The 15,336-nt window shown below is 42.8% G+C and overlaps 1 protein-coding gene across 1 annotated transcript in view; it reads left to right on the top strand.

The window, feature by feature from the left end:
- Positions 1-15,336, top strand: part of KIAA2012 (KIAA2012 ortholog) — a 123,478-nt gene that overhangs the window by 83,949 nt on the left and 24,193 nt on the right. Inside the window, exon 15 of the mRNA XM_042783675.1 lies at positions 9,984-10,121. Coding sequence (XP_042639609.1) covers positions 9,984-10,121 — 138 coding nt within the window. The remainder of the gene's footprint in view (positions 1-9,983; positions 10,122-15,336) is intronic.

Below are 15,336 nucleotides of genomic sequence, written 5' to 3'. Positions count from 1 at the left end.
TAAATTTTTTTTTCACCTAGTAAAAATTAACTGATTTAAAATGACCTTTTTTCAGTGCAATCTGTTGGCAAGTTGAGATTCTCTGCCTCACTTTGACAAACTGGAAAAGTCACACTAGACCCAGTGAACTCAGGAGTCACATGTGAAGTTCTGGGAGCTGGAGGGTTGTGTAGCTTTCTCAGCCTGGACCCCACTCGCTCCCGGCTCCCAGTTAAAGTAGGATGCGTCATCTCTGAAACACAGGCAGAGTTCCAGCCTGAATGCAGCCAGACGCCCCCTCCCAGAAAATGCTGGTTTCTGCCTCCCCTGGGGCTGAAGAGATAACTATTTTGACTTAAGACTTTTCTCCTCCAACTGCTGCTCAGCCAGATAAACAATGATTCTGTTGTGTCAACAAAGCACTTAATTACATTAAGGACGATATCAATTAGAATTCACTAAGAAGATGACTACCAAGTAGTAGAAGGCCTGGAATGGCAGTGTCCTGGGTTTCACTACTCCAACTCTCCCTGAAGAGAATGATGTTAGCCCTGTTTTATAGAGAAACTGAGGCACAGAAAGATTAAATGATTTAGCAAAGGTTATCAAATGAGTCCATCACAAAAGCTGACTAGAGACAGTCAGCTCAGCCCACTTCAACAGCATCAAACTATCTTTAGAATAAAAAACACAGTCCAGGACATGTAAGGTGCATGAGATGACCAGAATGAACCCAGGAAACTGGCATGTTGCCTGTTGGGCAGACTTGTAGTGAGTAAGACCATGCCATGGTTTGGGGCCCCTTCCGGTCCTCTAAAATAGGCCACGCAGGCAGGCTGGATTGTTGAGTTAAGACTTTGAGTGTTTCTTCTGCCTCCTGAGAACTGGAGGTGCTGGCCTTGCTGCAGGCTGGACCCCTACAAGTCAGACTGAGGTTGATGGTGCAGGAAGCCCCTGGCCCACTCAGATTCCTTCAGCAAGCAGCTGAGTTATGGGAAGCCCAGCAGAATTCCACACCCCACCCAGCCCCACCTGTGTCCCTACTCCTACTACCCACTCATTTCTGCAGATTGTCAAGAAAAAGAAATACAGGGCCTAAGAAGGCAAAGTTCTGGTAGCATAGTGCTTAAGGCATTTGACTGCTAACCAGAAGGCTGGTGGTTCCAGCCACTCCTTGGAAAAAAGGCTGGGCAATCTACTTCCACCTCGGGAACCCAAGGAGGGGTCACTATGAGTCGGATCTGACTCCACAGCAGTTAAGTTTGTTTTTTTTGGTTTAAGAAGGCGGAGGCAGGGAGACCCTGCTGGGCCCTTCAACCCATAGCTCCTGGCAGGAGTGGGACTTTCTAGGATTTGCTCCCCTCTTCCCCCATCCCAGCAGGAGGTGGTAAAAGGGGAAGCCAGGAATCCTAGCCTTCCCAGTAACTGACTCTCTCAGATCTAAACCATCCCCACAGGGGTTTAGAGTACCCTGAGGGAAGGAGAGACACTCTCAGCCAAGGAGGAGGAGGGGCTGGTGGTCTGAAGGAGAGACTGGCTCTTGCCATTTTGTTTGCTCACAGGAGGGAACAAACTCCCTGTGTGCACAGAGGTTTGATGTGACAACTCGATAGAACACATAAGGGTTTCAGCAAAGGCCTCTCCCACCCACTCTCTATGTGTTAAGATAATGGTGGGGTGTGTTCTCCAGCACATTTCAGATCTTGGCTACAAAGGCCCTCCTTCCCTGTGTTTTCTTCCAGCTCAACTTGCCCACAGGTTCCAGAGACTTGGCTGCTGGTTCTCAGGCAGAATGAACTTGTGAGCTGCGTGGGAGGCAGTTAGCAAAAGTGTTGCAGCGTCCTTGTTGTGTTGTTGTTATGTGCTTTATAGTCAGTTCAGACTCCTAGCAAGCCTATGTAGAACAGAACACAGTCTTTTGCCATTCTCACATCATTGCCATGTTTGCGCCTATTGTTGCAGCCACTGTGTCATTCCATTGACACAGGGTTGAGGGTCCTCCTCTTTTTCTGCTGCTCTCTACTTTACAAATCATAATGTTCTTCTCCAGGAACTGGTGTCTCCTGACAACATGCCTAATGGACATGAGACAAAGTCTCACCATCCATGCTTTGAAGAATAATTCTGGCTGTACTTCTTCCAAGACAGATTTATTCCTTCTTTTGACAGTCCATGGTATTTTCAGTATTCATCACCAACACCACAATTCAAATGCATCAATTCTTCAATCTTCCCTAATCATTGTCCTGCTTTCACAGGCATATGGAATGATTAAAAATACCACGGCTTGTGTCAGGCACACCTTAGTCCTCAAAGTGACATCTTTGATTTTTAGCACTTGAAAAAGGTCTTTTACAGCATATTTGCCCAATGTAATAGTCTGTTGATTTCTTGTATTGCTGCTTCCATGGGTGTTGGTTGTGGATCCAAGTAAAATGACATCCTTGCCAACTTCAATCTTTTCAGTTTATCATGATGTTGCTTATTGTGAGGACTTTTATTTTCTTTATGTTGATAGGTAATCCATACCAAAGACTATAGTCTTTGATCTTCATGAATAAGTGCTTGAAGTCCCATTGGCTTTCAGCAAGCAAAGTTGTGTGTCATCTGTATATCACAGGTTGTTAACAAGTTTTTCTCCAATCCTGGTACCACCTTCTTCTTCATATACTTCCAGTTTTTCAGATTATTTGCTCAACATACAGACTAAGTATGGTGAAAGGATACAACCCTGACACACACCTTTCCTGATTTTAAACCATATAGTACGCCCTTGTCCTGTTTGTATGACTGCCTCTTGGTCTATGTACAGGTTCCACATAAGCACAATTAAGTGTTCTAGAATTCCCATTCTTTGAAATGTTATCAGTAATTTGTTATGATCCACACAGTCTAATGTCTTTGCATAGTCAATAAAACACAGGTAAACATCTTTCTGGTATTCTCTACTTTCAGCCAAGATCCATCTGACATCAGCATTGATATCCCTTGTTCCACGTCCTCTTCTGAATCTAGCTTAAATTTCTGGCAGTTCCCTGTCATACTGCTGCAACTATTTTTTAAATTATCTTTAGCAATATTTTACTTGCATATGCTATTAATGGGAGCTCTGGTAGCATAGTGGCTAAGGCACTTGACTGCTAACCAGAAGGCAGGCGGTTCAAACCTACCAGCCACTCCTCGGAAGGAAGGTTGGGCAATCCTACTTCCGTAGTGATACTGCCTCGGAAACCCAAGGAGGGGTCGCTAGGAGTCGGGGCCGACTCGACGGCAAAACACAACAACAACAACATGCTATTAATGATATTGCAGCTTCCTTACTGAAGGACAACAGCTCTTCTTGACGCCATTAGGCCACAACTACAAAGAACCCCAATTAGAAATGAGTGGAAGAACTAAAGAGAAGGGCCTGAGAGATGCCTGTAGGACAGAGTGAAATCTTTGCTGGCTCTGTGGGACCCGTGGATAGAGATCTAAGCAGTCGGGTTCAGAATCTTAAGTCCTTCTTAAGGTGGGTGTTGTTGTTGTTGTTGCTAGCTGCCATCAAGACACTCCCCAGGTCATGGTGACTCATGCACAACAGGGTTGGACCACTGTGATCCACAAAGTTTCATTGGCTGATTTTTCAGAAGTAGATTGCTAGGCCTTTCTTCCCAGTCCATCTTAGTCTGTGTCTCAGTTCTCTAGTGCTGCTACAACAGAAATACCACAAATGAGTGACTTTAACAACAGGAATTTATTTTCTCACAGTTGAGGATGCTAAAAATCTGAATTCAGGGTGCCAGCTCTCGAGGAAGTTTTGCTCTCTGTGTTGGCTCTAGGGGAAAGTCCTTGTCTCTTAGCATCTGCTCCTAGGCGATCTTCATGTGGCTTGGCATCTCTCTTCCCCCATCTCTGCTTCTTCCGCTTGCTTGTTTAACCTCTTTTATATCTCAAAAGAGATTGATTTAACACACACCAAAAAACAAAACCCAACTTGTTGCCGTCGAGTCAGATCCAACTCACAGCAACTCCTCCTTGGGTTTCCAAGGCGGTATCACTATGGAAGTAGATCGCCCAACCTTCCTTCCAAGGAGTGGCTGGTGGGTTTGAACTGCCAGCCTTCTGGTTAGCAGTCAAGTGCCTTAAGTACTACACTACCAGAGCTCCCTAAACACACACACCAGACACTAATCCTGTGTCATTAACATACAAAGACAACCCATTCCCAAATGGCATTATAACCACAAGCATGGAAGTTAGGATTTATAACGCATATTTTTGGGGGACACAATTCAATCCATAACAGTCGGGAAGCTCCACTGAAACCTGCATCATAGCAACACGCAAGCTTCCACTGATAGATGAGTGGTAGCTGTGCTTGAGGTGCAGTAGCTGGGAATGGAACCTGGTTCCCCCAGGTGGAAGGCAAGAATTCTACCTCTGAGCCACCACTGCCCCCTTTCTTAAGGTTCAAAGTCCCACAGCCAGTTTGTAGAACCAACCCATGGGAGTGACTCTTCAAAAGATACAAGTTGAAAGGAAGAGGAAAAATTACTGGGGAGAGGTTTTCTCCTTGGGTTTGTAGCTCTGATAATATAATCCAAGAGTGGAAACAAAAAAGAAATGATAAGCTAGTTATTTAGTTTAAGAGACAATCTGGTTAAGTCTTGCTACACTATGTATGTACGTGTATATTTGTATACAAGCCCAAAGCTCTCTTTTGTGCTGGCTTTCACTGAATCACATGTTTACACCAAGATAATAATCCTGGATTTTCCATGGCTCACCCTGTCAGAGTATAAGATTAGCTCTTGAATTCATTAACAGTCATCTCCTTTTAAATGTCAGATAACTTTTTAAATGCCAAGTACTTACGCAATGCCTTCTGTGCAATTCAATCAGCTTTACCAAATTAACTCATTAATCTTTATTGTTTCAATTAGTAAAGAGAAAGGCTTCCAGGTGTTTTTAGCAGAACATAAAAATATTAAAATATTTACAGTACAATATAGGTAAAGGAATGGGTTTTGGTTTTCAGCTAAACATTTCACCCTTCCATCAGCTCTCTAATCATTCCCACCAAGGCATACATAGAAAACAAAACCTTCAGGCTCCTTCTAAAAACCCACTGCCATCCAGTCAGATCTGACTCATAGCGACCCCTCCTTGGGTTTCTGAGGCATAACTCTAGGAAGTAGATTGCCCAACCTTCCTGCTTCTAGTTCCCCATTTTCCTTCCTTTCCATTTAACCTTGCATTTTCTTCTCTCTCCTACACCTTCAGAGACCTTGACTCATGTTTACTGTTTTTCTCCCTTAACTCTCAACATACCCCAAGAGCTGCCAGTGCCATTATGCTTACTCCACCACTCAGGAAACAGAGGGATGCCTCATGGGGTCAAGGATGGAGCCCAGAGGGCTGGGGCAGAACAGGCCTGGAAATGAGGAATTCTACTTTCCTTTTCAAAGCACTCCTGCCTGATTCTACCTCTGAGTAATCAGACCCCGGAGAACAAGCTACACTGAAGGCCAAAGATAGATCTTTAAGGGATCTATGTTACCTCCTCAGAGAAGTCTTCCTTGACCACCCAATGTAAAGTCACTAACTTCTCCTCCTCCATCAGTCTCCAACCTATCACCATTTCACTGTCTTCACAGATTTATCACTATCTAAACTCATCATCTTACCTATTTATATGCTCGTCTTACACAAGGAGCTCTGGTGGTGTGGTGCCTAAGACATTTGACTGCTAACCAGAACGTTGGCGGTTCAAACCCACAAACCACTCTGCAGAAAGAAGATGGGGCAGTCTACATGTGTAAAGATTTACCTCCTCGGAAACTCACTGGGGATCACTATGAGTCAGACCTGGCTCACTGGCAGTGAGTCTGGAGTTTGGTTTAGATGTGTTAGACAAAAAAACAAAAACAAAACCCACTGCCATCAAGTAGATTCTGACTTTTAGTGACCCTCATTGGGTTTCCGAGGTGGTAAATCTTAATAGAAGTAGATTGCCCCATCTTCCTTCAGCATAGTGGCTGGTGGGTTGAACCTCCAAACTTCTAGTTAGCAGTCAAATGCCATAGGCACTAAATACAAGTTTAATGAATAAATGAAAAACCACCCAAACACAAGATATCTTCTGGTTTCAATTTTCCTTTTCTCCTCTTAAAGGTCTTAAAGAAGACCTTCCAGAATCTTCTTTATATGTTTAATTTTTTTATTTCCTCCCATCTCCCACACACACACCCTTTCACTATAATTTATTTGTTAAAACGCTTAAACAATTCTAGATAATTCTCTAGAGGGCAAAAACAGTACTTCCTTCACCTTCCAGTAGCTATGAAATCTTCACCTGAAACATTCCATCAAGCTAGAATGATGGTAACTAACTTTTAGCAGGAGGAGCCACATAGTCAAGAGAATTATTTTATCGAAAGTTATTTGGAGGAACTTTTCTCAGAGTCTTTCAACTCCCTATTTTTCAATCTGAGCCCTACATAAAGAGTTAAAGCAATTCTAGCCCTTGGAGCAGGTCTTGGTTTTGTCTTTTGTCCTCTAGCCTAACACAAAATCTTCTCTTGGGAATAACGGAGATATTTCCCTCAAGTCTGATTTCTATGATTCTATTCGGTGATTCATGCATGATTTTCGAGGCTAGAAAACTTAGAGCACTTTCTCTGATTCAAGTGTGGACAAGTGCTTTCATTTCATCAAGAAACGGGTAGAGATCACCTCACCCTGAGAAGCTAATCAGGTATTTGGCTGCGATTACAAAAAATTGGATATGCGTTTGTCCAGAAAAAAAAAATAATAAAAATATCTCTAACTATATTCTAAAACAAAAGAAAAGGGTGTGGAGGTTCATTGAAATGATGGCTGCCTGCAGGAACCTCAAACTGAAACCAAACTCACTGGCATGGAGCCCTTTCCAACCCATAGTGACCTCCGTTGGGTTTCTGAGGCTGTAAATGCTTACACAAGTAGATCATGCAATCTTCCTTTCACAGAGCAGCTGATGGGTTTGTACCACTGACCTTCTGGTTAGCAGCCAGATACCTTATCCACTATACCACAAGAGCTACTACCAACTATTAATTCATTATTAGTGCTTAAAAGTAATATAAATGTTGTCAGGAAGGAGACTTTATGAGTGTCCAGAGAGACAAATGCCTGAAAGTTAGTCTCCTAGAAAATATGGAAATGATAAAATCCACACCCAGGGTGATCTCATGGCAAACTAATGTACGTGACTCCAGCAAATCAGCCTCAAAAAAGAATACTTTTCTGGGAATGAGGAGGGAGCTCTGGTGGCATAGTGCCTAAGGCATTTATTTAACTGCTAACCAGAAGGCTGGCAGTTCAAACCTACCAGCCACTCCTCGGAAGCAAGATAGCACAATCTACTTCCATAGAGATACCACCTCAAAAACCCAAGGAGGGGTTGCTATGAGTCAGAAATGATTCGACAGCAGTGAGTTTTCTGGGGGGAGGGGGTGCAGAATGAGGAGGTAGTGCAATGCAGAAGACAATTCTCTAGAAGGCAACACACTTCCTGTAAAGTTGTCTTTATTGGTTCCCTCCTCATTTTACCTAAGATGGGCCACAATCTGTAGCTTGCCCCTGGTGTCATTAACTAGTGTGTTTTTCACTGTTCGGGTCAACAGGTATGTTTCAAGCATGCATATGTTTTCAGATCCTGTGCCAGGCACTAGTGATGCAATGGAAACAGGACAGCAGTGATTCCTGCCCTCATGAAGCTTACAGTCTAATGGGGAGGAGAGATGAGCAATCATTGTAGGCAATGATGGGAAGTGCTCAGTGTTCTGGGAGGTCATGAGAAGCACATATGAGCCAGGCCAAAGGACAAGGAGGAATAGGAAGACAACAAGAAGTGGTGAGAGTGTTCCAAGCAGATGGAAGGGCCATGCTCCAGGTGTTGAAATTTCAGTGTCGACGATGGGCCTTTACACTTGCTATTCACACAGTGAGCTAAATACTACCCACAGATAGCCCCGTGGAACCTTCCCTCACCTTCTTCAGAGCTTTGCTCAAATGTTACTTTTTTGTGGAGCCTTCCTGGACTACTTTGTTTAGAATTGCAGCCTCCACCTCCATCCTGGCCACTCCTCATCCCATTCTCCTGTTTTATATTTCTCTACATCATGAATCACCTTCAGACATAACTGATGTTCTACTTCCTTGTTAATCTTCTCTTCCCTCTCAGTAGAATGAATGTGTACTAGTCATGGGGGGTGGGGGAGGGTGGCAGTGATTTTCATCTCCTCGGTGTGCCGCTGTATCCACTCCGCCTGGCAAAGAATAAGCATTCAATAAATATTTGTTGAATGACTGAATGAGGCTGGAGAGAGAGTCCAGGGCTGGCAGGAAGGGCCTTGTCAATCTTTTCAGTGGGTTGGCCTTCATCCTGAGAGCAATGACTTTTGAATGCTTTAGCAGAGGAGTGATGTGATCCAATGTGCATCTTGGAAAGGCCTCCAAGGTTGCAGTATGGCATGTAGGCTGGGGGACTACTTCAGATCTAACTTTGTAATGCTCTGAAATGTGACATTATGTGCATGCTGTGGAGATGGGAGAGAGCATAGCCTAAAAGATCAGAGAGGTTCCAAGGCCTCCAGACTCCTCCATTAACCCAGCCTTCTTCCCATTCTGCTACATTGGTTCAAATCAGCTTGGAAATAAACTGGAATCATGCTATAGCCACATTTGCTGCAAGGCAGATGTGCTAACCATTCATGGAAGCTATTTAAAAAAACAAAAGTTGCTGTCAATACTGACTCATGGCGACCCCATGTGTTACAGAATACAACTGTGTTCCATAGGATTTTAAATGGCTGATTTTTTGAAAGTAGATCACCAGGCCTTTCTTTTCTGGGTAGACTCGAACTGCTAACCTTGCAGTTAGCAGCCTAATGTGTTAACCATTCGTACCCCATATACTTACATCATGGAAGTGATGTAAGTATAGCTTGTTAAAGAGAACTCATTAAAAGTAGCCTGGCTCTCAGAGTGCAGAAGAGTATGAAGGGATGGACACTGGGAGGAGGTAACTATGGGGAGGAAGTGGGAGGGGAGCTGCTGCATTGTAAATTTTGGTCAATGACATGAGACAAAGTATATGTGAACTGCTGTATGAAAAGTGAATTTACTCTGTAAATCTTCACCCAAATCCTAATTAAAAAAAAAAAAAAAAAAAAGTAGCCTGGAGTTTGCTGGCCCAATAGAGCCTGGTGGAACCACTGAGACTATGGCCCCTAGCTGCCCTTCAGGTCTGGAATTGAACCCACACCTGTGGCTTCCAGCCAAGCAAAAGACAGGCATATGAGTTGAACATTTACCTGAGGTAGATACACTCCTTGGAGAGATCAATCATGGGAGAAAGAAGGGCTGCTTATGCACAGGGAGACAGCTCAGGGGGCAGGAGTGCATGGAGGGATGGACACAGGGAAGAGTAATTATCAGGAGGAAGTGGGAGGGGAGCTGTTGCATTGTGGTAAATTGTGGTCAATGTCATGAGACAAAGTGTATGTGAACTGCTGTATGGCAAGTGCATTTGCTCTGTAAATTTTCACCCAAATCACAATTAAAAAAAAAAAAAAAAAAGTAGCCTGGAGCAGATGATTTCTGCCATTTTCTACCATGTCCCAGCTGTGTGGTTTTCAGTACATTGCTTAACCTCCTAGAGACTCAATATCCTCATCTGTGAAATGGGAATAACAATATGTGCCTCATAGGCTTGTGTAGATTCAGTGAGATGATGCACATAGTTAGATCACTCTTTCCACTTCCCCATTGCACAGACCCCAGGTATGAATTAATAACCATTCTTGGGTTATTCCCTACTCATGAGTCCCCTGGGTCTCCAATGGTAAAAATAGGTGTTACTATTAGTGTTCCAAAGATGAAAAATTACTTTCTATAAATATTTGGGGATTTGGACTAGCTCTTGTCGCACTGTATATCATTCCAGTGAAAGTTGGGCTTTCTGTTTCTCTTCACAGGGAGCCCAGCAGTCCTTGGAGGCAGCGGCTCAGAAGACAGGAGAGCCTCAAAGTTGTATAAATAAAGAGCTGATATGTTCAAACAGAAAAGAATTTTACACGTGCAAGCTGCACATCGACATGACGCCGTTCCTGAAGGTGATCTCACACTGAGAAGACGAGGGGTTTTATAGACACATACACAGGAATTGCAGTTAATACACTTCTACATGGTACAAAAACAGCTTCAGAAGTCTCTCAGAGCTTCCGCTTTATCAGAAGGGGCAGAAAATAGGCAGTTTGTAGCAGATGAAGAAAGAACAAATTAGGAACGGTAATCACAGCCAGCCATCGGGGACATCAGTTGGATGTCTGGTTTGGGTTGTGGAGGACAGAGAGCAGAGAGGAGAAAGGATAACCTTGAACCACCTCATAAAACAGGCAAATATAATTCAGTTTATCTTGACAGTTGCTAAAATAATTGTTACTGATCTACTACTGTAACTTGGTAAACTGATCTTCCTGCTGTAGAGAGGATCGATCCCTTAGTTAACTATTTAGAAGTCAGCTGCAAATCCTCTTCTGGGTGCCCAACCTTGTTTGCTGTTCTCTAAAGAGTCCATTGATCTTTCAAGTTCAGTTTTGTTTCTAGTTAAGAGGAGTGCTGAGAGCTCCTGTGGGGAAGATGTCATTTGTCCATCTTTGCAACACCCCCTTCTGCCCCAGCAGCTAATACACAGAAGTTGCTCACTAAATGGTACATGAATTGACCCACCCTTTTCATCCCACAGCTTTCTCATTCAGTGCTTCTTTCTATCTATTCTTTGCACCCCTTGGAATTTAGTAAACTAGAAATAAATGGCCACAGAGTCAAAGAAACTGACCAGGGACAGAGCCAGGTCCTAGAATGGATGGATCTCAGAGGTGAGATTGCCTTGGAGGACAATGTCCCAAGCCACTGGTAGGAAATGACTTGGAAAGACAGAAACATGGGAGGAGAGACCAAATACATGGTGGTGGTGCTATCTAGTGCTGCAGAGGGCAGGGACTTGGTAGGTTTTGAGGGGCCCCCACCTAACCTCAGCTAATCCAGAGTTCTCAGGCTACACATTCTCTGTGCTACCTCAGCCCCATCTCTGCTAGGTGGGGCTTTGACATATATTTTCCAAAATCTATCTATCTCCATGGCTGGACTCTGTTTTCCTCTGCTTCCTCTCATATAAGCTCTTCCCTCATAGTGCCAAGATAGCTATCAACTTCTCTTTCCCCGATCACCCCAGAACTGAATGTCATTGGCCGAATTTGGGTTATGTGCCTATGCCTAAATAAACACTATGGCCAGGTGAGTGAATACAGTGATCGGCCCATCCTGGAACCACAGAATTGAATAGGGAGGAGACGAGTGTTTCACAAAGGAAAACAGGGTATGATTCTGGGCAACAAAAGAAAAGATGTTTGCTCCAAATATTCAAAACATATTGCCATGCTTCCTTACTTACATTAGTGAAACAATCTTTTTTCTTTTTTTCCTTAGTACTAGTTTAGTTGTTCCCTTAGGGCTTGGAGAATTATGGCTAATACTTCCCAGGATGATATCATTGTTATCACCATAATTCATTCATTCAACCACTATTTGAGCACCCATTTACTACCTAAAGAGTCCTGGTGGCACAATGGTTAAAGTGCTCAGCTGTTAACCAAAAGGTTAGCAATTCGAACCCACCAGCAACTCCATAAGAGAAAAATGTAGCAGTCTGCTTCCACAAAGATTTACCTTGGAAACCCTATGGGACAGTTCTACTCTGTCCTATAGGGTTGCTTGGAGTCAGAATTGACTTGACAGTTGTGGTTTGGTTCGGACTTACTACCTAATATGTCTGGCACTTTTTGGGCATTTGGGATACATCCATAAGCAAAACAAAGAAAGATCTCTGCTCTGCTCCAGTCTACTGCAAAAGACAGACAACAGCATAAGAAATAAGCAAAGTATATATATATAGTATGTTGGAAGGTGGTAATTGCTAAGGAAATGAGATAAATTATTTATGGAGATTGAAAAACTGCAGAATTCAGAGTAGGGAATTTTACAATAGTTTTTGTACATGTAATGTTTTTGTGTTACAGTTGTACTCTGTAACACATGGGGTCTTTGTGATACAGTATTATAAAGGGAAAGGTGCTGGCAACCCTAAGGCCCACTTTACAGTGCACCGTTTCCACACCATCCCCTCTGACATCTGCTCTTCCACCCTCCCCGCAGTTCGCTACGGAAGTCTGCCGTACACCTAGAAGAGCCACACTCAGATGCAAGTGGAGGGCAGCACTGGTGGAAGGTTTTCCAAGGATAGATAAAAACTTAAAATCACTTAACCCAGCCCCAGTTACAGTTGAAGAAACTGAGGCTCAAGCGGTTAAATGACTCCCACATTTGTGAAGTGTGCAGTAGGAGGAATTAGAATTATAGCACAGGCACTCTGACTTCAGGACCTACACCCCAACTTCTCAGGGAAGCTTCTCTCATCTTCTGGTTTTAACACTGCAGTTTGTGTTTTTAAAGTGTTTGTTACTCCCTGTCCCTGCCCCCACCAGCCCTATAGTACTGCTATAGGGAAGGAAGCATGGCAATATATTTTGAATACTGAGCACTGCTGCTCAGCTTAGGCATATCATTGGTTTGCTTGAAATTCTTTAATGTGTTCCCATTGGCCTTCAGCTTATCATCCTGCCATCAAGGGCATATTGTTTCACAAGTAGAAAAATATTTTCTAAAATTCCAAACTGCAACATGTCAGATCTGCCTTGGGTCTATCTCACTCTGCTCATCCCTTGCCATGTCTGCAGCCATACCAAACTACCAGCACAGGCTGGTTCCTCTGCTTGGAACTGTCCTATGGCTCCTTCTCTGTAATACTATGTCCACAGGTAAACAAGCCTCCCCTAGCCTAATTTAGCTTCACCTCCCATGAGGTCCTGCAGGAACCTGTCCTAATTACAACAATGAGATTTTGGGTCACTTTCTCACAGGTCAGTGAGCTTCTTACAAATGAATCTTCTAGCTGAGTACCTGGCACACAGTAGGCATTCAAAAAATGTTCAAGAGTTGAATGATCAGATGAAGAGTAAATGAGCTGGCCAGAATAACAGCTGGAATTTGGATTTGTAGGCTCTCAGTTTGTTTTGCTCATCCACCAAGTTATTACCTATGTTTCAGGCAATTGCCTCTGTTTTGATTTAGCCACTGTACTTGTAACTCACAATAAAAATGACAATATTTTATTTGGTTTTAGATTTTAATTAAAATTTTGAATCCAAAATATACTCCCAAAACCCACCACTGCCATTTAGTAGATTCAGATTCATAGCGACCCTATAGGACAGAGTAGAACTGCTCCATAGGGTTTCCAAGGCTGTAAATCTTTACAGAAGTAGACTGCCACATCTTTCTCCTGCAGAGCAGCTGGTGGGTTTGAACCACCAACTTTTCAGTTAGCAGCCAAATGCTTTAAGCACTGCACCACCAGAAACCTTGAAGTTTTTTTAAGTATAGAGGTTATGTTTCCCAACCATTCAGTTTCCTCACCCTCAGAAAACTACTGTTGCTGGGTTCTGGTGTACTTTTCCTGTGATTATACACACATAAGCAAATACAGATAGATAAATATATTGATAGATAAGCAATTGATAGGTAGGTAGGTAGATAGGTATTTTATACAAATGTTGGCATATTGTGCAGAGTCTTGCTTTGTTCATTTAGTATATCTTGGAATTCTTTCTATATCAATTCAAAAAGAGATGCCTTGTTCTTTTTAACAGTTGTATAGTATTCCATTATATATTACCATAACTTACTGATAGTCCTCTATTGATGGGAATTTGGGTTGTTTGAAATCTGTTGCAATGAATGACCTTAGACAAACATCACTTCAAACATGTGCTCATGTATCTGAAAATGATAGTAGTTGATGCTTTTCTGAACAACTTACAAATAAATGGACAGAATTCCAAAGTAAGACTATATCTTTTTTCTAAGAGACTCATGAGAAGATTCTCTCCAAGTACCTGACTTTCTCTGCCTCTCTCTCCCCATCAGTGAAATGAGAATATTCTTTGCCCTGAAGGCTCATAGTTACATGTTGTTAAGACTGAAGGTTTATCTTTCTCAGCTTTGAGATTCTTCAAAAGGAGGAAGCTTGTTTCTCCCTTTCAATTTAATTTCCTGTTAGATTAAAAGACCTTAAAAACAGGGATTTTTAAAGAAATTTCTATCTTTTCTAGTTTTAGTAGTTATTCTGACTGAGGCAGGTTTTTCCCATAATATATTTTTTTAAAAATCCTTTTCATTTATTTGGAGATGAATTTTCTTATTGCACCAGGTCAAATATGCTTTGTCTCTAAAATGAGAAAGGCAAAAGAAAAAAAATGACTTACCTGCTGTAGTTTTTTCATGCTAGAATATCTCATCAGCTGGAAACACTAAGCTAACCACTAAGAAACATGCAGGGTAAAAAGCTACCAAGTGAGCAAACTCAGAGGGGAATTAAAGAGCATGCCAAACAAATTAGCAGCTACTTAACTGTCTCTTTCCAAAGCAACATGGGTATTTGATAATAAAGGGAAAAGGTGATTGTCACTAGAGGATGAGGGTAACCAGGAAAGAATACCAGGGCCCTACAAGTCAGATTTCATGTCCATAGGTGAAGCAAAGCTATGGATTGAGCAGGGATGCGAGTGTCAAAAGCCAAGTCTTCAGCACACGGGGCTTTACTTGGGTCACTGACTCCACTCACTAGCTTACTTTGACTACTAAAGAGATGCTTTTCCAAAGTTCTAGAAAAGATCACCCAAGAAGCCTTAAAAATGTCCCAACCCTAGAAAGTCTAACTTTTATTTTTTATTATTTGGAGTTAGATCCTGAGAATCATTTTTTGTAAATCTCCCCCAAATGATTCTAATGTGCAGCCAGTGGTTGAGAACCACCGTTAAGGAGGCTTCTTGGAGGTGGGATTGAAAACAGCCTGTGTGACTAAGGGAAAAAAAGAAGAAGGGATTAAATGCGATAAGAGACCCAATCCGTGGTAATCCTGGGAGTGCCACAAAAAGCCAATCTGACCTTGTCCTCCCCTGCTTTGAACCCCCAGTGCTTCGCAGTCGCTCTCAGGATAAAGACCATAGTCCTTAAGCTGCTTACCAGGCCTTGGGGATCCGACTCCTCCCTACCCTTCCCACTTCCCTCATTCTCTGCTCCAATCACACCAGCCTTCCTTCAAGTCCCGGAAGGTGGCTTCCTTCAAGTCCCGGAAGGTGGCTTCCTTCTGCTAGTTGACTTCTGCCTGTGACATTCTCCTTCCCTTCTCCCCCACACTCTCGACCCCTT

This window comes from Orycteropus afer, unplaced genomic scaffold, assembly GCF_000298275.1.
Source record: "Orycteropus afer afer isolate SDZICR_OR568_19922 unplaced genomic scaffold, OryAfe1.0 scaffold00002, whole genome shotgun sequence".
In the NCBI taxonomy this organism is placed as follows: Eukaryota; Metazoa; Chordata; class Mammalia; order Tubulidentata; family Orycteropodidae; genus Orycteropus; species Orycteropus afer.
The sequence above is the reverse complement of the archived record's forward strand: the minus strand, read 5'-3'. Positions and strand labels throughout refer to the sequence as shown.